General features: G+C 34.2%; 1 protein-coding gene across 6 annotated transcripts in view; it reads left to right on the top strand.

The window, feature by feature from the left end:
* Positions 1-25,961, top strand: part of LOC125682081 (transmembrane protein 131-like) — a 212,392-nt gene that overhangs the window by 138,695 nt on the left and 47,736 nt on the right. For 2 of the 6 annotated variants that reach the window (XM_048922470.2, XM_048922471.2), the window contains exons 29-32: positions 629-831; positions 9,711-9,796; positions 9,980-9,994; positions 18,664-18,741. In XM_048922470.2, the coding sequence (XP_048778427.1) occupies positions 629-831; positions 9,711-9,796; positions 9,980-9,994; positions 18,664-18,741 (382 nt within the window). The remainder of the gene's footprint in view (positions 1-628; positions 832-9,710; positions 9,797-9,979; positions 9,995-18,663; positions 18,742-25,961) is intronic. The other 4 variants (XM_048922473.2, XM_048922472.2, XM_048922475.2 and 1 more) reach the window with 2 other exon arrangements.

Here is a 25,961-nt window from a genome sequence, read left to right as displayed (position 1 = left end):
GCGCACTGGACATAGAAGTAGCAATATGGTTTCCAGGCTCTAAAGCATTATCCTTTCCACCTACAGTCACCATATCATACTTATGGACTACCCATGGGACGAAGATCTTCTCTATCAATTTTGGAGTCAAAGGTCAAGTGCACTGGACATCGAAGTAGCAATATGGTTTCTGGGCTCTAAAGCGTTATCCTTTCCACCTACAGTCACCATATCATACATTTGGACTACCCATGGGACAAAGTTGTTCCCTATTGAATTTAAGGTCAAAGGTCAAGCGCACTGGACATTGAAGTAGCAATATGGTTTCTGGGCTCTAAAGTGGTATCCTTTCCACCTAGTCACCATATCATACATATCGACTACCCATGGGACGAAGATGTTCCCTATAGATTTTGGGGTCATAATGTCAAAGGTCAAGCGCACTCCTAGAGAAGAGACTGCCCAAGGTTTTGTCATGCCCCCTTTTTTTTTACACTCAGGAAAGAGGTCATTTATACCTATTAACAACACTCTTTGGGAGATTGGGGTAACGGGGGTATGCTTAGTGAGCATTGCTCATAGTACCTCTTGTTCTTTCTATACACATTATATATATGAATTAAAATTCCAAATATTTATCATTTTGTAGAGCTCCAGTGCACGGGACTCCACTCCTGAGCCCCAGCACCAACCCAAACCCAAAAAGTCCAAGCCCCGAGTTGTCAAAACCACCGGACATTTTGACAGCACTATTGATGATGCTGACTTTGAGCTGACCTCCAAATCCAAAGGTCACAAGCGCATCAAGAGCAAGTCGAAGGAGGTGTATGGAGGAGACATCTTCCACCCTGAGTAAGAATTCTTTGAACACTAGAAGGAAATTTTTTAAAATGTTTCATTTCTAACTCTAGCCGTTTTGGTCTAATTGTTGAGGCTACAGATCAAGGATGATTTTAAGTAAAAATTTTGAAATCGCTTAATCCATGGGCTGATGTCTGCTTTTCTGATATGGAAATTTTATGAGGTCTGTCTATCATTGTGACCTAAGCTTAATGCTTTATTGACTACTACATGGAACAATAATAAGTTTTAACATAGCCACCATGTCAGACAAAATTGACTTCTTTTCCAGAATACCTGCATGCCAAATTGCTATACTTAGTACAAATATTCCTCTTGTGTTCCTGAATATGTATTTGTTTTGTTGGGTTTTTTTGCAACCCCCCCCCCCCCCTCTCCCCCCCTCCCCCCTTTCCCTGAAAAAGAGGGGGACATACTGTTTTGCACCTGTTGGTCCGTCTGTAAACCAAATCTTGTCTACTCAATATCTAAAGAACCCTCTGCTTGACAGTTACCAAACTTTGTACAGTGGTTGCCGAGGGAGAGTAGATGACCCCTACTGATTTTCAGGTTACAATGTCAAGGGTGAAACTGGACCACTCATTATCTTGATAATGCTTTGCTTGACAGACATCAAACTTAGTACACTGGTTCGATTTTGAAATCACAAGGTCAAGGGTCTAACTGAAATTATAAGATATTGTCTGCTCAGTATCTTGAGAACCATATGCTTGACAGACATCAAACTTTGTACACTGGTTCCCCCTAGGAAGTAGATGTTCACTTATTGATTTTGAGGTCACAAGGTCAAGGGTCTAACTGGAAACAGTAATGTATTGCCTGCTCACTGCCTTGAGAACCCTTTACTTGACCGACATCAAACTTAGTACACTGGTTCTACTTAAAGAGTAGATAACTCCTATTGAAGTTGAGGGCAAAGGTCAATGGTCAAACTACTATGGGGCAGATAGCCTCTATTAATTTTTAGGCCACAAGGTCAATGGTCAAACTACTCTGGACATAGATATTGTGAGCTCAGTATCTTGAGAATCATTTGCTTGACAGACATCAAACTTCGTGCACTGGTGCCTCCTAAATAGTAGATGGCCCCATTGGTTTTGAAGTCACAAGGTCAAAGATCATGTCTCAAATGACTGGATATTCGGAAATGTCTGCTCAATATCTTGAGAGAACAAACTTATTATGGTTGCCCCTGACTAGTAGATAACCCATATTTTTAGCTCTTCTGAGCCGAAGGCTCAAAGAGCTAATCATATGACCATATATCTGGTGTGCGGTGTGCGTCAACTTTTTGGGAAAAGGGCTATATCTCAAGAACCCCTTGGCCAATTTTTGTCAAATTTGTCACAGGGTATCCTTGGCCCAAGGGCTTTCATTTGTACTAAAACTAGGGTTGTGACCCTTTAACAAGGGGAGATAATTAGGAAAATGCAAACAAAAGTAGTGGTTGCTAAAAAATCTTCTCAAGAACCACTGGGCAAATTATCACCAAACTTATGCATAAGGATGAGGATAGGTTGTAGATAAAAAAAAATTGTTCAAGGCATCATCCTGGGGCAAAGGGTGTGGTCTCAAGGTCACTTCAAAGTTGGCCTTAAATTTTGTTTTGTTAAAACTTTGATATTTTGCTTAGTATAAGGACTAGGATCATCAAATTTTGTCAGTTGATGCATCTTAGGACCTAATATCATGTTGTCTCAAAAGTAGGTCATGGTGACCTACTTTTTGAATTTCGCAGGTAATTATTATTAAATGGATTTTGATGCATATCTTGGACACTTTTGAGCCTATGATCATCAAAAGTTGTCAGTTGATGGATCATGGGGCCTTGAACTGCGTCATGTGAAAAGTATGTCACCATGACCTACTTTCTGAATTTCATGGCTAATCATTTATGAATACATTTTAGGTTGTTATTTAAGATACCGAGAGGTTTAGAATCATCAAACCTTGTAAGTTGATGCATCTAGAGGCCTCGAAACATATTTATTTAATAAAAGTAGGTCACAGTGACCTACTTTTTGAATTTTGCAGACATTCAAATTTCACATTTTCAATTTTAGATGCATATTTTGGACACTATTAAAGCTAGGATCATCAAACTTTTTCAGTTGATGCATCTTGAGTCTTCATAGTTTGTTGACCAAAAAGTAGGTCACCCTGACCTACTTTTATAATTTGACGGCTATATTTTAATATTTCAGATACTATTTGAATTACAATTATCAAACTTTGTCAGTTGATGCATGTTGAGTCTTCAGAGTGTGTTGACTAAAAAGTAGGTCACCATGACCTATTTTTGGATTTTTGAATATTTCAGATACTATTTGACTTACAATCATCAAACTTTGTCAGTTGATGGGTCTTGAGTCTTCAGAGTGTGTCGACCAAAAAGTAGGTCACTGTGACCTACTTTTGGAATTTGATGTTAATATCTGAATATTACAGATACTATTTGACTTCAATTATCAAACTTTGTGTTTTGATGCAGCTTGAGTCTTTGGAGTGTGTCGACCAAAAAGTAGGTCACTGTGGCCTTCTTTTGGAATTTGACAGCTATATTTGAATACTATTTGACTTGTCAGTTGATGCATCTTGAGTCTTCAATGTGGCGACCAAAAGTACGTCACCATGACCTACTTTTTGGACAGTTACATTTAAATTTTCAGGTACTATTTGACTTAACATCATCAAACTTTGTTAATTGATGAATCTTGGTTAGTGAGCATTTTTGCCTGTTTTCCAATGTATTAGAAGAGCGATTCTAGGCCCATGGGCCTCTTGTTTACTATTATTACAGACATTCTAATTGCTCTTGTTTACTATTATTACAGACATTCTAATTGTAAAGTTCATCCTTTTCAATATTGCCATACAGGAGGCATGTATGATATGTTTCTAAAACAATTCTTGTTCTATTAATGCATCTGATTGACTGATACCATTAATTGAAGTTCATACCCAGTCAAAATACTTGTCACAAGTGTCTCCCTACCTTTATGAATATAACTACATGTACATATTATGTCCATTTTATACGCCCATCTAAGACAGGACGTATTATGGTATGGCGTTTATATCTGTCTGTCCAAGGCTCAATAATAATTTTAAAAAGAACTAGACCAGTTGGACCATTAGCTTAAAACATCACTAGACCTGACCTCTTTTATATTACATATATTTCTGTATCTCTCAGTATTATAAACAAGAAAACATTGACGCAAGCGTCAAATTGGCCACAAAAGGCCAATTCCGATACACACTGTTATAAGGATAAAAAAAACTTCATTCACTTCCGATTAGTTGTGAACAAATTCTAAAAATCTCCAATATAAGTTGTTAATAACATAAACTTCTTACTTTCATTATTATTTGATTGGCAAGGTAAATTAACTCGGTACTCAATTCAAATACTAATCGCAATAAAGCACACCAAACTTTAGATGGAGACAGCTTTCAATCTTCTTTGACCTAGTTCTCACTCTGTTGTACCATGTGGATTTATCAGGTGCAGTGTTGTGGATTGTGCATACAAAATTATCGTTACATTTGGATACGTGATAAATATCTATTTATCATTACTTAGCAGTACTGATATTTAATTTGAATGGTAGTCAGATGAAACAGAAATTCCTTTTACATAAAAAAACAACTTATTACCAAATCCTGCAGAAAACATTTTCATCCCACAGAAACACAGCGTAAATCTTTGAATGTACAGATCAAATAACAGCTGGCCTCTTGGCAGCCCATGATAACATACTATGTGAATGCATATGCATTGTAATTTTTGACATCTAAAAGTATTGGTCTATAATATTTTTACATTTGAATGAATAGTTTTGAAATTCATATTACAGATATATTTTGGGACTCTCTACTGATTGTTGTTGTCAAAATCACTTCCCTGCATGCACAAGGACGTGCCCTCAAATTTTATTGTCTATTCAAATACATATGTCTCTCATGAATTCGGTATATGGAATGATATTGAGGTCATAGGTACATACTACTAAAACCTACAATGTAAGATTGTTGGTTGTGCTTAAATACACGTGTATGCACGCGTGCATTGTTTTTGGTCTTCATATTTTGGACTCCGTCAGTTCCTTGTTTTTCATTGAAATATTTTGAACTTTATCTTGTAGCTATATAATTAGACTTGTAACGTTTCAACATGGTCAAATTACTCACAAGCACGTACATGCACTGAATTTTGATTGGATAATACTGAAACTGTGTACTAATTTAGGGATGTTTTGGCAGAGTTTGACATTAACTTTTTTTAGCACTAGACCAGTCGAGCTACTTCAGATGATTTTTACTTTATCGGACCTTACATCTACCAGCCATGACCAACTTTCCAGAAAAAACTGATATTTTCTCCATATTTAAAAACTGATATTTTCTCCATATTTAAATACTTAATTCAAATGGCAAACATTAAGTTAGTTAAGTTTGAACTAAAGTGTATTTAATTGTCTCCAAAAAAAAGCTTTAGTCTCATCATTCAATTTAATGCTTTCATTTTCAAACACATTTTCTGTTTCTTTAAATTCTACCCGGCACATGTCCATTTAGAATAAAATGACCTCAAACATTTTTTTAAATTTCTATTTCATAAGCCCTGCTTTGTTTCCTCCCAACGTTTTCCTTTTTCTTTAGACGGGACGTATTATGATACAGCGATGTCTGTACATACGTCCGTCCGTCCGTCCGTTCGGGGTTTTCTCTTTATAATTTCATTTCCCTTTCACATATCATGCTGAAACTTGCTGTGTAGCTTCTTTGTGGGTCACTCTAGATCATACTGCAATTTTGATCCATTTCGACCTTTTTTCCTGGAGTTTTGCCCCTTTATTTGGAAATAATTATTATATGGAGGGTACATAATTTGTCCGCCCATCTCCTCCCACAGTTTTCAAGTGAGAGCCTTCTTATTTTGTGGAGTGTTTGTATGGGTATTGAAGATGTGCATGTGGGATGGATTTTGATTTTCTACAATTTTTGAGAAAATTACAGGTTATTGAACTTAGTCTATTTGGAAATTAATATTCTATGGAGGGTACATAATTTGTCTGCCCAACTCCTCCCACAGTTTTCAAGTGAGGACCTTTTTATTTTGTGGAGTGTTTGTATAGGTACTGAAGATGTGCATGTGGGATGGATTTTGATTTTCTACAATTTTTGAGAAAATTACAGGTTGTTGAACTTAGTCTATTTGGAAATTAATATTCTATGGAGGGTACATAATTTGTCCGCCCAACTCCTCCCCCAGTTTTCAAGTGAGGACCATTTTATTTTGTGGAGTGTTTGTATGGGTATTGAAGATGTGCATCTGGGGAAGGATTTTGATTTTCTTCCATTTTTTTTTTTAAAATTACAGGTTGTTGAACTTGGTCCATTTTGAGGAAATCTTGATTTTTAAGCTAAGACCCTTTGTTCATATGAAAGTTTGTCACAGCCTCATGATGGCTGATACTACCTGAAGCAAAGTTATACAAATTATAGCACAAGAAAAACACCCTATGTAAGCATTTCACGGGTGTATTATGTACCATTTGAGGTATTCTTGTTTCTCTTGGGACATCTTTCCTTGAGGAGGAGAAGTCGTATTTGAATATAGAGACATTCCCACACATATGTCAACACCGAAAAATGGCTGTTTACGACGTAATTTATTAATTTGATAAACACTTTCTTATATTTAATTCAAATAAACTGGGTTTTTTTTTTAAGGCATAGGGTCTAAGATATTGGTGAAATTTTACATGTTCCAAAAAGGTGGCAAAATTTAAGATAATAACCAGAAAGTCACACAAAGTTCTTCAGAATGTTTACAAACACATTGGATATGATAATAATTACAAAAATGATTCCCTGTTCTCATTTGCCTAAACTGGTACCCTGTTGACTTCGCATCTCTTATGTTTGTGTGTAGCCACCAATCAGCAGGGTACCAGTTTAATATATTGTCCTCCAGACAAAAATTTTATACAGGGCTAAAACGTCAAAATTACTTCAATTTCAAAGCGTTGCAGCTTTATATAACTCATAATATATACTACGAATTTGTTTTTTGGAGTTCTTCTTGCAAAATATTGTGATGTCATTTTTGAGATGAAAGATAGATCCTATGCCTTTAAATGAAAATGAATTCAATTTATATATATTCATCCAAAACATAACTTTACACACATTAACATCAAGTAGATGTTGTAAAACATCACCTCCGACCGCAGCTTATTTATTAGAACTAAGAATAGAGATTGTGTCATCACACAGTTCAAAATTGCTCTTTACAATTATTCTTTTTTAGTTAAAGGACACAACGCATGTTTCTAAACTTTTTTTATTTTTTCAGCAAAATTAACTCTTTTTATGCCTAAAACTACTTTAAATGTGTTTTAAATGAAATATTTTGCGTAGTTTTCGAGTTTGAAAGCAATGAAATTCAAGTCTTGCGATATGCATATTTTCGTTCGCTATTTTACGCGCCATTATGTGTGACGTCATATGCGCCCTCGGGTTTGAAAACATCTATTAGCCATTTCATAAACAGATTAGATTTAATCGACAAAAAACCAATTATTTCGTAAACGGCTTGCAAATAATAATGCATTAAGATGTTTTGTGCCATGCTCGGGTGTACTAGTTGTCGGTATAAAGGTTTTAGACTGAGTATTTTTCAATTTTTCGAAGGAAGGTACGAGAAAAAAGACGTGGATAATTTTTTTGTTGGAGCAAGAACTTTACCTTAAAAAACACACACAATCACCTTTTCAAACACCGCTTGGACAGAGACCCTGATAAACTGCGAGAAAATGGATATATCGAAGCTATAAGCACTGGTAGGCCTATAGCATACATTCTGTTTTGCTCTTCAAATTCAATACACACTCGGATCAACTGACCTTCACCTTGTAACAACATATATCAACGATACAATGTAACTTCTACCAACAGGTAGATTTACAAACAAGAAGAAAAAAAATTAAAGATACAAAATAATTGAACTTTTAATTATACAAATAATAGAATATTGTATTTCCAAACTTTAAATTGAATTATAAAATTATTTCTTTATTGAACTCGTAGCATCTTGAGTGCGTCAGTAGGCTATAACGCCGTGCTCCCACTTTGTATGTCCTAAAGACGTGCAGATCACAATTCAAAAATAGTATTAAGATTGCTTTATCAAAATAAAATAATGTGATTACCACTTTAAATTTGAATATTTTTATTGATTTGTGCGTGTTGTCTTTTTCTTTCTTTCCGAAATGCACGCGTGACAATAGCTTGGCATAGGGCCTAGTTGTCAACAATTTAACGTATCATAATTTGTCTAATCCAAACATAAATAATGATTGCACTGTTTATTTTAGAAAAACGGTGCCAATTACAGATGTATAAAGGAATAACATCCCCAAACAGTTTGTAGACAGCGACCCATATAAACATTATTTACTCACAATATTGCCGATTTCATACACGCTATATTTGGGTATTTACATCGTTATATGTGTGCACTGGTGGCGAACACATATAAAACTCGGACAATTTGTCAACATCGATTTAAATGATGCCCATGGTAAATAAATTAGGCCCCTAAAAGTTGAGTTTTTAATAATATCTTGCAGTACTTTCACAATCCGAAGGGCGCATGTGACGTCACTGTACCACGTGACTACCTACCTAATTAACTTGACTTTTTGAAATCGGGGCTTAGATTTAAGTCTGTATTGTGGTTAATTATTGCAAAATTTCGGCGAACGAACTATTAGAATTAATTACTATAAGCATAAAGAAGACAAAATGCATGTAATATTGTATACTTTGAAAACATGAGATGTGTCCTTTAAGAATAAAATATCTTATGGTTTAAAGTAAAGTTTCTTGTTTATTTTTTTAACACGACCAGTCGGACTAGTAAATCGACATTTTACCTAACCATTTAGTCTAATCATTTATTAGACTCGGTCGGTCGAACGTTCCTTAGTGTCAAACCCTATTTGGGAACATCTGTAATTTTCCCCTTTACAATTAACACTTGTGTTTTCAAAGTGGTGAGTAAAATATTTCATGGATGGTGACCAAAAAGTTTGAAATGGCAACAAAAAATAATTTTAGGTCACCCTTTAAAAACCCGATATTAAGTGTGACATGGAGCACTGATCTTGACCAGTCCATTGTTGCACCAAGGTTGACATGGTTGTGCCACAGGCACACTCATCTGTTTATCAAGGAATCACTGTCTAGTTTGTTGATTATGGCAGGTGATTGACTAAAAGGGAAAATGTGATAATATGCATTATGGCAAAGCCGTTTTTCATTGTAGTTAATCACCTCATGTATACCAAACAAACTAGACCGTGATTCCTTATATTTATATTTGAAATCAATATGAAAAATAAAAAATACTGCCTAATAGAAATTGACATACATACACATGGCCTTCCATGTTAATTTGCATAGCTCCCACCCACTGACCTTTTATTTTGCATGAACTGAGAAATGAGTTGTGGGGAAATTAACATATTGGAACTCCAAAGGGTTATTACATAGAAAACAGTTGGAAATGTAAATTAACATCTGATGAGCGTATCATGTGCCGTGGTGGTGCACTTTATTTAAATCAAGTAGCTAATGAGTCAGGTGAGTGATGTAGTCAAAAGGCCTTTTGGTTACTCTATTTTTTTTTCTTTACTTTTAGTAGTGTGTCAAAAACTAAAGATAATCACATTGATTAACAAATAGGGTAGAATTGGGAAACATCTAAAATATATGGAAGTGAAATTTCTAAAAAGCATAGAGATTTGAATAGATAAGAATGCTAGAAAAGGAAATTTAAAGTTTTGAAATTACTACAGTTCCCTAGAATTGCCCTATGACATGGAAAAACTTGAGAAGAAGGAGAAGTCCAAGAAGAAGGCTTTTAAACTTCAGACCCTGAAAGGTGAGTCAGAGAGATATTATAGTGGACTGAAATCTTGATATTTAGTAGAGGAGTGTGTATTTCACTACAGATAATAAGTTTGTTTTCAAAGTGAAAGCAAAGAGTTTGTTTTCTTTACTATGTGCACTTACGTTCTTCCCACTGTGTTTTGATTTGTCACTGAATACCTTTGTTTTCTTTTAGATTCTTGTTATTTTGGTATGAGCTTCTCATTTTCAATTCATTGTTGTTTTCTTTCCTTGTACCTGCTTCCAATACTTGAAATGCAAAGAATTGTTTTCCTGTTGTGCATTTTCATAAAGAATAGTGTTAACATATATGTACCCAGTACATTGCAATAATTAGATTTTGTCCACACTGTTTTGTTGCACACCGTATTTGGCACACCAATAATCACTGAATTAAACAATGTAAGCAGAAATCCTCATACCATTTTTTAACCACCATAGATTCCATGTATTACTGGGATCCAGTTTTACTTGCAAAGATTTTATTTTGAGTAAATTTGCAAGATGTCAGAAGTAACAAATGCATATATCTTGTGATATTTGTTTATTATGCTCCCTTCAAAGAAGAGGGGCATGTTGCTTTGTACCGTTCAGTATGTCTGCAGAACACATGTTGTTCGCTCAATATCTTGATCGTAATGATATTTCATTTGTTGGTTGGTTATGAGTATAAGAAGATTTTGAGGTCACAAGGTCAAGAGTCAAACTGGACATAGAAAGATACTCTCTAATCAATATCTTGAGAACCCTTTGCTTGACAGACATCAAACTTGGTACACTGTTACATCTTAAGGAGTAGATGACCTCTATTGATTTTGAGGTCACATGGCCAAGGGTCAATCCACCCCTGGACATAGGAAAATTCTGTCTGCGCAATATCTTGAGAACTGTTTGCTTGACAGATATCAAACTTGGTACTATTAATTTTGGGTTCACATGGTCAAAGGTCAAACTGGACAGTAATATATTGTTTCCTATAATTTAAGAATCATTTGCTTGATTGACGTCAAACTTGGTACACTGGTACATCCTAAGGAGTAGATGACCCCTATTGATTTGAGGTCACATGGTTGAAGGTCAAGGGTCAATCCACTCTGGACATAGGAAGATATTTTCGACTCAATATTTTGAATTGTTTTGGCACTACTATCAATTAAATGATACATGTGTATAACCCTTTTCAATTTTGCACCACGAGGAGTATACTTGTTTCTAAAACATTTCTTGTTACTTGTTATTTGTAAATCAACAGTGCTTATCTCATGAGGATTTCTAGATCTACAGTATTTAAATACTCTATAATGTTTAACAGCCTAATTTTCGATTGGGGATAAATCTATGAATTAATTAATACTAGTGAAAAAAAATGACCTGCATCTTTTTGCTGTATGGAAATTGACACTGTGAATTTGAAATTTGAACGAGTTTGGTTCTGAAACCAAGAAAATAAACGGAAGAGAAACCAATACTGTGTAGCTGTGAATTTAACCTAGCTGCATCTCGCAAAGATATTTGTTGATTATGTTCCCCAAGCGAAGTTTTGAAACATATTGGTTTTACTCTGTTTCTTATTAGGCCACATAAAATAAATTCACTGGTTCTCAGGTCGATTTTCTCAAAAACAGATGAGGGAGTGAGGCATTTCTTTTTTTTTTTCAATTTTATTAACAGTTAAATAGATGAGGGACCTGGCTTTTTTTTTTAATCCCAAACTTGTCGGAAACGAAATTTTAAAAATAAAAGTTTATAACTGAAACATAAATACAGTAGTCAACATGGTGATTTATTGAAACTGTGTATAATAATATGTATTATATAATTGATATAATAATATATATAATATAATTAATATAATAATAATGCAATAATCTTTATTTAAAGTCGGACATGGTAAAATCAATACAACATCAGCTCTAAAGATACTGTGATGCTATCTTAGTATATCGATAGACATATAAATTTGTTACTTTGTAACTCAGTGAGTAAAGCATCAGACTTCTGACACACAGATCCAGCAAAGAATTGTGTTTACATGAGTACATGGATTACTAGTACATAAAAAAATTTATCCAATAGATTTCTTTTATTAAGTAAATTAAGATTTAAAGTTAACTATCTTTTAATATACATGTCATGTGTCAATATTAATTACAAAAAATAAACGAGACTTTATCTGAATGAAATATTTTAATATCCCATTTTACAATCCAGTATTCAATATACCCATTTCTGGTGATTAGACTCCCCAAACAAAGTGTACAGTTTCAAAGATTTTTTTTTCCACACAAAATGCACTGAAAATATTGTTTTGTCTATTTCAAATAACTCATTATCCTTACCTAATAACTCTCAAGTTGATTTAGGAAGTGGATATATTAAGTTAATCTACATACAATGTGTTATCATAAAAGAAAAATTGAGGAAATTCGGATTTATGGAAAAGTTGGCAATGTTTTTGAAGTGTTTGAAGAGTAAACAATTTAATTGATTGCATTTTCAGTTTGAATTTCAGTTGGACCGATGGTCCATCGTACCAAAATTTCAGGTGGACCTTGTAATTTCTTTGTGGTCTCGAACCACTGTTAGTGTTTAACCCTGCTGAGTATAGACTGATTCATTCGGAAGTCGCAAAGATCGATGCAAGAGAATTCTGAATGCATATTAGTGGGAAATTGAAAATGATCGTGAATGCAGATTTCTTTTCTTGGATACGTAAGCGCATAACCAACTTTTTATTAGCTCACAAGTGAGATTTTCTGATCAAAATTTGTTCGTTGGCGTCGTTGTAAACTTTTCACATTTTCATCTTCTCCAGAACCACTGGGGAAATTATAACCAAACTTGGCCAAAAGCATCCTTGGGTAAAGGGCTTTCAAGTTTGTTTAAATAAAGGGCCATGCCCCTTCAAAGGGGAGATAATCGCAAAAATAGGGTGGGGTCATTTAAAAATCTTCTTCTCAAGAACCACTGGGCCAGAGGAGCTGAAATTTTTATGAAAGCTTCCTGACATAGTGCAGATTCAAGTTTGTTCAAATCATGGCCCCAGGGGGTAGGTTGGGACCACAATAGGGGATCAAAGTTTTACATGGAGATATATAGGGAAAATCTTTAAAAATCTTCTTCTCTAGAACCAATGAGCCAGAAGAGCTGAAATTTATATGAAAGCTTCCTGACATAGTGCAGATTCAAGTTTGTTCAAATCATGGCCCCCGGGGGTAGATTGGGGCCATAATAGGGGATCAAAGTTTTACATAGGAATATATAGGGAAAATCTTTAAAAATCTTCTTCTCAGGAACCAATGAGCCAGAAGATCTGAGATTTACATGAAAGCTTCCTTACATAGTGCAGATTCAAGTTTGTTCAAATCATGGCCCCCGGGGGTAGATTGGTGCCACAATAGGGGATCAAAGTTTTACATAGTAATATATAGGGAAAATCTTTAAAATCATCTCAGAACCAATGAGCCAGAAGAGCTGAGATTTACATGAAAGCTTCCTGACATAGTGCAGATTCAAGTTTGTTCAAATCATGGCCCCCAGGGCTAGTTTGGGGCCACAATAGGGGATCAAAGTTTTACATGGGAAATTGAGAATAAATAGAAAAAACCTTTTAAAATCATCCTCTCAAGAACCAATGGGCCAGAGGAGCTGAGATTTACATGAAAGCTTCCTGACATAGTGCAGATTCAAGTTTGTTCAAATCATGGCCTCTAGGGGTAGGTTGGGGCCACAATACGGACTAAGGTTTTACATGCAAATATATATGGAAAGTCTTCAGATATTGGCCAGGTAACTCAGGTGAGCGATGTGGTCCTTGGGCCTCTTGTTTTATTGAAAATTCGATAAAATCGGCAATGCGGCAACTTCAAAAGGGATGTGCGGGGGTCTGAGAACCGTAATTTTAATTTTATTTGGCCTTATTATAACCCTGAACACATAGTTTCGGAGACATGTTGTTTTTGCTCCATTTCTTATTATGTAACCGAACACATAGTGTGTGGGACTTTTTGTTTATTCTCCATTCTTATTATTCTTATTATGTCCCTGAGCACATAGTGTTGGGGACATTGTTTTTGCTCTGTTTTTTCTTATTATTCCTCTTCTTTGGCAATGAACTTGTCAGCATGATTTTATGAAAGTGCTTCAACAGATCCAATTTTAATGGGCTGATAGGGGTCATGAGGAGGAGTGCAATCACTTTTCAAAATGGCTGCTATTTTGAAATGGCTACCAAAAAATCTAGTTTGTCAGATTTCAACCAAATTTAGTTTCTAGGGTTAATTGAAAAACTGAGTCCATTTTGACCAGGGTCCATTTCTAACTTGGGGAGGTGTTCAGGGACATTTGTGTTAGCATCCCAACACAGTTATAGCTAGTTATTCTTAATATGTTCCTGAACACATTGTGTCGGGGACATATTGGTTTTGCTAAATTTCTTATTATTATGTCCCTGAACTCATAGTGTCGGGGACATATTGTTTTTACTCCGTTTTTCGTTATTATTGTAATTTCCTGAACACATGGTGTCGAAGACATATTGTTTTTACTCTGTTTCTTACTATTCTTATTAAGATCTTCCTTTTGCAACAGAAGACTTTATAGTGATTATACAGTTTATTAGTCCCCTGCAGACGAAGTCATATTGGCTGATATTGTCCGCGAGTTTTCTTGGATACAGTTGCAAATTTACACACCAAATTTTTATGGTTAATAGACCTCAATTAGTAGATGTTCAGAACAAGGTTAATAAGCATGTCAGTTGTCACTTCCGGTTGTCACTGAAGTGAAAAAAGGAATGTCAGTCTTTTGAAACAAAACTTGCATGGTATAATCAGGTCACTTCTAGAGTTTCAGAAAATGTTAGACTTATTGAAAGTTAAAACATCAACTTCCAGTTTTTAGATAAAAACTTCGTAATATTGGTCTTTTTTTTTTCTTTTTTCCTTTTTTTTTCTTTGTCCCTATATATCTCGCTTATAACTCATGTTTTTGATATGATTTTCCTATATGTTATTGGCACCATCAACCTCTAGCGTATCATCAAACATTTTTTTCAAAATTCACTTCCAGACGGCAAATATGGCTGTTTTTCAAGAAATTTTGTCTGGTAGTATTCCAAGAATTTTATGCAGATTTACACACCAAATTGATGTGGTAGATACATCTCGAATAGTAGGTGTGTGGAACGAAGCTAAGAATAGGTGTCACTTCTGGTCATCATAGGGAGTGAACAATGAAATGCCAATTTTCAAATTTATGTTTTTATGCCCCCCTTCACAGAAGAGGAGCATATTGCTTTGTACCAGTCAGTAGACCACATGTGGTCCACTTAATATTTTGAGAACCTTTCACTTGATTGTAATGATATTTCATATGTGGGTTGGTTATGGGTAGAAAAGGACCCCTATTGATTTTCAGGTCAAAGGGTCAAGGGTCAATCTACACCGGACGTAGGAAGCTACTGTCCGCTCAATATCTTGAGAACCCTTTGCTTGACAGACATCAAACTCGGTACACTGGTACATCCCAAGAAGTAGATGACCCCTAATGATTTTGAGGTCGCAAGGTCAAGGGTCTCACTGGACATAGGAATATACTGACCAGTCGATGTCTAGAGAACCCTTTGCTTCACAGACATCAAACTTGATACACTGGTACATCTTCAGGAGAAGATGACCCCTATTGATTTTGAGGTCAAATGGACAAAGATGTAGGGTCAAACTGGACATAGGAATATACTGTTCGCTAAATATTTTGAGAACCCTTTGCTTGACAGATATACATGGTACACTGTCACATCTTCAGGAGAAGATGACCCCTATTGATTTTGAGGTCACATGGTCAAGGGTCAAACTAGACATAGGAATATACTGTCTGCTCAATATCTTGAGAACCGTTTGCTTGACAGACATCAAACTTGATACACTAGTACATCTTCAGGCGAAGATTACCCCTATTGATTTTGAGGTCACATGGTCAAAGATCAAGGATTAAACTGGACATAATAATATATTGTCTCCAAAGAATTATTTGCTTGATTGACACCAAACTTGGTACACTGGTACAGCATAAGGAGTAGATGACCCCTATTGATTTTTAGATCACATGGTCAATCCACTCCTGACATAAGAAGATAGTGTCTGCTCAATAATTTGAATTGGTGATACTACTATCAATTAAATGATGTATGTGTATAACCCTTTTCAATTTTGCACCATGGGGGGCATATATGCTTGACAAACATCTGTTGCTTCTTTATCATTTGGTTTGGAGACAACTAAACAAGCATGAATACGTTATATACATTGTTCAATTTCTACCCAGAGTTATCGTTCCTTACACTCACATTAGCAGTGTTATTCCACATGTAAATCCATTATTCTAACAGAATTCTGATGAAAAAATATCTGAAATGAATTAATTAATTCTATATTTGCTTTGTTTAAATAAATAAACAACAAACAAGTTAACATCATTTACATACGCACATGGTACATTTTTGCGGGAATACTTCATGTAAACAGAACAAAGGAAGAGTCGATCAAGATTTTGAAGACTTCAACAGAATAATTTGTATCAATACCTGCTACAAATTGTGTCTGGGCTGTTACTGTTTTGTCTTTTGCTGTAGGCTTTTGATATTGGACGTACAAGTACCGATAGTGACCTTTGATCTTGACCTTTTATGTTCACACAATATTTTAAGCTTTTATGGGTAAATTCCTCTAGCCGATGTTTCGTGTTCCTAGTTTGTGATGTTGCATTTCCATAGATATCTAGTTATTTTAATAAGCATAATACGCATGTTTTACCATACTTTAAAGATTCAGAATTAAAGCTTATATGATGATGCAGTATACCCTCACCCCTTGTTGGAAATCGTGGGCAAGTCAACTTTGAGGCCCTTTAGGCCTTTGATTGTTTTCAATGATATGTGTTGAAATTTAAGTTATAGATATATTTTAGGACTCCTACCTATCTACTGTATGTGGTCAAAATCACTTACCAGCACGCACAAGCACATGTGCTGAATTTTGATTGGATAATACTTAAACATCAATAACTGAATTGTTTCCTGATGAAATGGACTGAAAGTCATAGTATAAGTACATATTGAGATGCTTAATTGATTAGCATGATCAGAATTACTTATTTCAATTGCATGAATGTCCCCTTAACATCTACACCCTAGATCCTTGCTTTTCAATGAATTAGCTTAAAAATTATACTGTAGACATCTATTGAGATGATTAACGGATTGAGATAATTAACGAACTGACAAAATTGCTGACCAGCAAGTGCATGCACATTCAGTTCATTTTGATTGGATAATGCTTTAACTTACATATAGCTCTCTTATAACTTGGAAAAATAAAGTGAAAGTTATACTGTTCTTAATTAAAGTGTATATTGAATGATATGATTCAATAGAACTTAATGGAACAAAATGGCATCACTTTGTAAATGGGGGATGTTTGGAGAACATCTGTAACGGTCCCCGTTACAATTAGAACTAGATATAGAATATAACATGCAGTAACATGGATTATACAATTGTCACATTGAAAGATTTTCATGATGAGATGTATATTATCAAAGAATTTAAATTTGAAACCAGGAATTTATAATATGTTTAAGGTAGCTCACTACACTAAGGAGCCTATGACACAACGTCACAAGATGGCGTTTTAAATGTTTTGTGAAATTATTTGTATCAATCGATTTGTTTGTCTATAGCTCAGTGGTTAAAGCATTGGGCTGGTGAACCGCAGATCTCGAGTTCAAATCTCGAGTCTTTTGTTTATATATGTGTTGAAATTATTTTTTTGAAAATCATGTTTTTATCCAAATTTGCATATTTTCTGCCTTTTTTTGGCATATATACTTATAATTTATCATCATGTCTTTTATGATTAAATCAATTCGTACTGATTTGAGAAACTATTTCAGGGTGTAGTGAGCCACCTTAACACGTACTAAATTAAAATTACATGTGATTGTGAAACAAGGACCTCCAATTTTGAATGTTTCATAATTCATTGGTATGAATATTTCTCAATGTGTAATCCATTGTAATTTTCTTATTTTTGTTCATCATTCTTTTATATGCTGTGTTTTTGTCACTGACTGTTGGGAACCACCATTTCTGTTTCAAAATTAACAATAAGGCCACAGGTTTTTTTTTATTTCTTGGTTTACAGATCCGCCAATCCTAATTTTTGGGGAATTGAAAAAAAAAGAAGCAAATTTAAACTTTTTTCAATTTTGTCAATTCTATCCAACATGCATTTTAAATTTTACGAATAGAAAATCCTGAAACGCAAACCTATGATATATTAATTGATAAGTATTTGGTAATCACTTAATTTTCATTATGTGAAATATGATTATTCCGTATTTTAAAAAAACCCATGTAAACTGATATGGCCACTGATGACAGTAACGATGCCTATATCGTTCTTCTCAACGAAATAGATGGCATTTCATCATGGAAAAAAGAATTGATAAAAATAAATAATTCTCATACAATTGGCAATATTCTTGCTGCTAATGTAGATGAGAAATGCAGTGCTATTTAAAAAGAATATACATGTATTTTAAAATAGTTGTATAATTGATAGCGGTAATTTTTCAACCTTTGTTAGTTTGGGATAAACTGAAAAACATCACTGAGTACCTGAAATCTGTTTTTCTTCAAGATAAACCAACCCTAATTTTTTTTTGGGGGGGGGGGGGATCCGTAAACCAAGAAATTAAAAAACTGGCCTAACTCCCAAGTTACCGAGTGTGTCAAGTTATCAGTTGTTTGTTGTTGTGAGAAGCTGCATGTTGTCACTGCATGTTTTCGTTGTTGTCTAGGTGACTCGGAAAGTTCTGACAGCCGCGGCAGCCAGGAAGAACCGATGCCTAATTGGGACATGCCAGTCAACTCCCCTGGTTAGCTCTAAATGAGTTTTATCTTATATTTCTTAAGCACTACCCCTTTCCATTTTGGAGTCTATGTTGAAATTGATATATAATTGGTGAAAAAATTACAGTGCCAACACCTTTTGAAAGATGCAGACAACTTACATAAATATGGTTGAAACATTCTGTTCAGTTAATAAACATTTGAAAGTTACTTTGACACAGGGTGTTTTTGAATTGGAGCGATTTTGTCATAGAATCCATAAGACTTCTTAAACAAGTAGGTTGGATGCATAGATGCCAAGTACCATGCAATATTTTTCATGCCCCTGATATGAAATGTCTGAGACTTTTTAGTGGTACCCTTTTCCATCTCTCTGTCATTATTCAGTTTTCGTTCAGTATCTCTGTTACAGATGTGCAAATTCAACTAAAATATGGTATACACCATACTTTGCTGAATATAATTTGTGTTTTTTATGCACGCACACACACTTTTTTGACTGAAAATTGGGGGGGGGGGGGGGGTGGATGCAGTTCGTGTGTATAATATACAGCTAAAAGTTTAGCTTAAACGATACAATATTTATTCAATAAATTTATGACAATATGTAATATTACATGGTACAAGTAACAATAGAGATTGGAAAGCAAGCCATACATTGACTTGTGGAAATCCGGTCTCTTATATGAATTTCATTATTTTCATGAAATGTTCAGTTAAAATTACCACAATATATAAAGAAGTAGGGATGTCAATTTTACTCAGATAGCCTAGTCGAAATACTTGGAGGCTTTAGTCAAGCAATAGTTAAGTGCTCGGTTAAAAAGAAAAGAAACCGGACAAACAGGGTACAAGTGTACCTAAGTCATCAGTCACACCTCTGAGTCAGCACACACAGATAGCCACGTTTACGGGATGAAAGGCTATCGATAACGACTGTTAATCACACATAGCTAGAATAATGTGATACAATGTTATGACAGACAGGCTTGAGTTTATTTATATTCAAGTATGCTAGCTAGCATGAAAAGTACACCAACATGCAAAATAAGGCAGAAATTCATTTTGATTTATTTTTGCAACAGTTTGCAAATTTTTATGCCCATTACGTTACATCTACTATATACTCTATATAATCACGGTGATGTTTATGCTTATCAAATAAAAATACTATCAACATACAAATATCTTTATTAAGTAATTTGGATAAACATAATTATAAACTGACATTGTATAGCAGAATATTTGTAAAAAATGATGTTCAAGAAAAAGGTATTTAAGTAGGCGAAATTGCATACCAAGTGCGCTATACCCCTTTACAACCCCTGCTGGACTCGAAACCGCGATCTACAGTCCAGCAGTCAACTTGCTAACCTACTGAGCTATTCAACTAGACGATGAAATTTGAAATGAATAGACAAATATTTTCATCTATGTTTTAAAAGGAAGTCAGCCATTATGACGATGTAGGGTAGCCCCTTAAGAAAATTTAGAAAATTTAAAATCATTTCACAGTTTCTGCTCGTTATCTCACTCAGACATGGACATTTTGAAATGAAATTTGGGATATAAATATGTCCTGAAAATATGCAGTTCAAGTTTGTATTTGGTTCTGGTCAAATGATTAAATATTTGGGAGAGTTGAGCCACTTGGACTTTGAAAAAATTTCAATAATTCACAGCTTCCACTCACATGGACATTTTAAATGAAAATTTGGGATATAGATATATCATGAGAATAATGCAGGTCAAGTACTTAATTAAAAGGGTCCAGTTGGATAACTTTTGGCAGAGTTATGGCCTTTGGACTGAGGAATCGATGGACATTTGAATTAAAGTTTGGGATAAAACTAATGATCTATATTTGTTATGAAGATTGTGTAATGATTCTATGACAAGAGTTAGCTAACATGACTGTAAGAGTTATTCGACTTACCTCACTAAGAGTTGTAGAGCGTACCAGGGGGATGCTATACATTAAACCATGTTTATCATCACTTCATTTTACAAAGCAATATAAGGCCCTAGATTAAACGGTTTGGGGGGGAGGGGGGGATTCATGTTATCTCTATGAATAGTAACTCTAGTGTCTGCATGCATATTTTTGTGGTGAGTATATTGATTTTATACCAGCAAAAAAGGGTTTGGAGTGAATGCTTTATGTATTTCTTCTTTTCCCAGCTATGCATATTGCTAAATTTGAAATGTGTTGTCTTCTTATTACCTATTTCTTCCAATCACTTCAAATATGTACCTTTGTTTTTTACAGTGCTTATATGCTTTTATCCTAGGTGACATTTTGAAAGTATTGTATGAGGCAAAAAAGCTGGATGTAAATCTCTATTCTTCTACATCGAATACAAACATTTTGTTTCAAACTTTGATATATTTATTGTAATTATGGTCATTTTGATACACTTAATAGGTTAAAGGACACATCTCATGTTTTCAAAGTAATACTATACAGAATTACATTCGTTTTGTCTTCCTTATGCTTGTAGTAATTAATTCTAATAGTTCGTTCGCCGAAATATTGCGATAATTAACCACAATACAGGCTTTAATCTAAGCCCCGATTTCAAAAAGTCTAGTTAATTAGTTAGGTAGTCACATGGTACAGTGACGTCACATGCGCCCTTCTTCGATCAACTGATTGTGAAAGTAGTGCGAGATATTATTAAAAACTCAGCTTTTAAGGGCCTAATTTATTCACCATGGACAACATTTAGACCGATGTTGACAAATTTGCCAAGTTATATATATGTTTTCACCACCAGTGCATACAAATAGCGATGTAAATACCCAAAATATAGCGAGGAAAGCGAATATGAAATCAGCAAATTTATTGCGAGTAAATAATGTTTAATAATATGAGTCACTGTCTACACACTATTTGGTAATGTTATTCCTGTATATCTGTAATTGGTGCTGTTTTTCTAAAATAAACTGCAATTATTATTTATTTTTGGATTAGACAAATTATAATACAGTGGAACCCCGTTATTATGTTTTCCATTTTGTCACGATAAAATAACGTAATACCGGGGTCAACGTAATAAACGTTCCCAGTGAAATCCATTAAAAATATCATTTGGAAACTGTATATCTTCCGTTGATACTCCGTGAAGGTGTGTGTATGAACATATCTATACTGTCTTTGTTTTAAAGACTATGACACTTGATTTATTTACATCTTATCTTAAATGTCCGTAATTCTTCATGTTTTCATCCATTTTCTTTATTTCTTGTGTAGGATAAATAAGGATGCTTTGATAAGCATTGCAGATCTGCTTTCGTTTCTGCCATTTTGTTCAACTTTAACATAATGTGTTCATATAAATTTCTCTAAATAACTCGTTCCGGTTCGTATTCAACATTCATACATAAAACAAAAAATAACAAAACATCGTTTTTCTTAAGTTATATCTCAACTACACGATACAAAACACAATTTAAGAAATCCCATCCCAAAACAAACCAACAAAACGACGACACAAAATGCACTCGATATCCAACACTTGCACACTTTTTTCACCAACGATAAACACGGAGAACAAACGCAATCCACTTTTAAAAAATAATGCACTAATATTAAGATCACATTCATAACTCTAAATGATGGCACTAAAATGATGTGCACATCAAAAACAGATATCAAGGGATTTTAAAATGTTCACTGAGCTAAATGCCCTGCACGAATCGGCCGATAACACTGGGCAGTTTGATCGGCATATTTATGGACGAAATCTAACAACACCCAAACTATTATGTCAAAATAACTGACAATTGTTTTAATTGATCTTTGATCATCAAAATATATGAAAAATGAAGAAAATTTTATTGAGTACAATTTCTAAATAAACATCATTTAATTGCTTATCACTGGCTTCGATACTGAGTATTCACCTGTATTAATGTCCCTAGATCTATCAAAGCGTGATCAGTCAAGCGTCTCTAATCCCCTAACAGACCAAGAAATTTACATGGTGACTGCCTGGGGCAGCCAAGGTGTGAATGGCTCATTATTTTGAGAATCACTATTGAATAATTAGGGGTTTATTACGTTTTTGTCGGAATTTTTACAATGTAATACCGAGTCCAGGCATCTTGGGACAACGTAATAACGAGGTCTATTTTATATAGGTTTGTTAAGAAATGGTTTTGTGCTTTGAAATTCCAACGTAATATGCGGACTAACGTAATAAAGGGGGAACGTAATAACGGGGTTCCACTGTATGTTACATTGTTGACAACTAGGCCAAAGGCCAAGCTACTGTCAGGTGCATTTCGGAAAGCAAAGCAAAGAAAAAACCACACACACAATTCAATAAAAATAATCAAATTTAAAGTGGAAATCACAATATTTTATTCTGATAAAGCAATCTTATCATTTTTGAATTGCGATCCGCACGTCTTTAGGAAGTGGGAGCACAGCGTTGTATTGACGCACTCAAAATGTTACAAGTTCAATGAGAAATAATTTTATAATTCAATTTAAAGTTAGGAAATACAATATTCTATTATTTATAATCAAAAGTTCAATTATTTTGTATCTTTAACATTTTTGTAAATCTATCAGTTGGTAGAAACCGGGAGCAAAGTTATGTTGTTACAAGGTGAAGGTCAGTTGATCCGAGTGTGTATTGAATTTGAAGATCAGAACAGAATTATGTATATGCTGTAGGCCTAGCAGTGCTTAGCTTCGATATATCCATTTTCTCGCAGTTTAGCTGGGTCTCTGTCCAAGCAGTGTTTGAAAAGGTGACTGAGTGTATTTTTTAAACGTAAAGTTCTTGCTCCAACAAAATTTTTTATCCAAGTCTAAATCCTTTCTACTGACAACTACTACACCCTTACATTGCACAAAACACCTTAATGCAATCTTATTTACAAGCCGTTAACGTGATAATTGGTTTTTTGTCGATTAAATCTAATCTGTTTATGAAATGGCTAATAGATGTTTTCAAACCAAAGGGTGCATATGACGTCACACATAATGGCGCGCAAAATAGCGAAAGTAAATATGCATATCACAAGATTTGAATTTCATCACTTTCAAACTTCGCAAAATATTTCATTAAAAACACATGTAAAGTAGTTTTAGGAATGAAAAGAATTAATTTTGCTGAAAAAATGAAAAAGTTTATAGAAACATGTGTTGTGTCCTTTAAATTAACTCATTTAAAATGTTCTGTTGATTTAACTGATTCAAAGTTAATACTGCAGTATGAGCTTTCTTGTGCACCTTGCATGTCTGACCCTGGTCTGTTTTATCTTGTGGTACAAGAGTTCTTTATATTATTCTTTTTGTGTTTCACATGTTTTATGATCACATTTTGTTTCATGCATTATGCACCTTAGCTTCAGCTGAAGTCAGTCCCAATGCAATTCATGAAGTTGCTTTAAAGAGGTTTGCTCCTGAGTTTTGATAGTATTGTCAATTTTCTGGGAAATATATTACTGATTTTTACATTGAAGTAGCTGGAGATATGTGGCTCTCTGAGAAAATATTGAGACAGATCAGAGAGCTACAGATCCAGCCCTTATAAAAACCTTCGATTTACGGCGCACAAAAAGCTGTGCACAGTTGAGGCCTGATATTGCTGTATTCTAGTGTTGCTGTCTCATAGATTTAATATTAAAAAATTCCTAACATATTTCCCCACTATACTTGTGGTCAAATATATATACCTTCAAATATTATTACCCCATGCGTCCCAAAACTCAAAGCTTCATAAATGTAGCCATGTAAGGTAGCCAGTGAAATCTCAAACAGTCCGTTGATTTTTGTATTTATTCATAATATTCTATATGAGTTTATGTATTTGGTCTTCATTTATGATAAACACGAATAATTAATAGAAATTAAACAAATATAATTTTTCTAAATATAAAATAAGCTCTTGATTATTGAAAATGCTTCAAAACCTTACACTCCATTTCAATAGGGCCGGCCATGATTAAAAATATCTTTGTTTCCCCTAACCCAACCCTAAATTTTCAGACTGGGAAGGTAGATAGGTAAATTATTTTTTTTTATTTGGATGTTGAATGTGTATTTTAAGTGTTACATTCTGCATCTCAGTCTATCAATAAATCCAAGAAACATGAACAAGCAATACGTATGAAATGTCAATTCATATCTAAGCCAGTATATCTGTTCATATGTGTTCAATATAAATTCTATCGGGGTGACAATTAAGACTAGAAACTTTTTCAGATTTACGTGTACAGTGTAGCCACATTAATCTGGAGATTTTGCTTCCCAGCAAAATTGACCGGATACATGAAACATCCGGATAACTGAATCACATATTTTAGATCTTCATATATACAATATGATTACTTTATTGATGTGTGGTGAATTAAACACATTTTATCATTCATTTATAATTGAACCATTTGCTTTAGTAATTAAATCATAATAATGTTAACATTTACATGCATTTCAAAGCATTAAAATTGAAATATACATGTGCATGTATATCAACACTACAAACAAATATACAAACCTGTATCACATGCACTAAAATCAAATAATGATTCAGAAGCACTATATGTAACTGAAGAATAAATAAATTATCAATAACTAACATAATAATTTACACTTGAAACATTTGATCACACTTTTACTTCTTAAAGAATCTGAAATATGTCTGCATTCACGGGTCTAAACAGTCTTCATGGTCCAAAGATGATTTAAGAATTTCCTGTTTGTCATGTCAGTTGACAACATTAGTTCACAAACATTCTATCTGCTACAGTTTATATTTCATATTCTATAATCATCCAACATACATGCCAACTTTTAAAAATCCCCATAGGGGATTTTGCGTGTGACGACCTTTTTTCAAAGCTCAAAATTCAGGACATTTTACCATGAAAATAAATATTTGTCCTTTCAAATAAAATATCAATCTAATCATTGTACAAGTATCATATATTAACACACAACATCAAGTGTGTCTGACCATTAACTTTAACAAAACTATAAAAAGAAAAACCACTTTGAAAGATATACATAAATATTTTATTAAAATCATCTATTCAGCAAAAAATCCTCTCCAACAAGTCACATACATATTATCAAATAATACTTAAACTTGCATCCTTTTACACCATATAAACATTGGCTGGTCTATATATCAAAATTTAAATTAAAGCACATGCATTTAGGTACGACTACAAAGGCAATCTTGCTTGTCTGTAAACATGGGCTTGCAGAGTTTGGTGGAACAACCTGCAT

Source organism: Ostrea edulis, chromosome 2 (assembly GCF_947568905.1).
Source record: "Ostrea edulis chromosome 2, xbOstEdul1.1, whole genome shotgun sequence".
In the NCBI taxonomy this organism is placed as follows: domain Eukaryota; kingdom Metazoa; phylum Mollusca; class Bivalvia; order Ostreida; family Ostreidae; genus Ostrea; species Ostrea edulis.
Note: the sequence above shows the minus strand (reverse complement) of the source record. Positions and strands in the feature narration are given on the sequence as shown.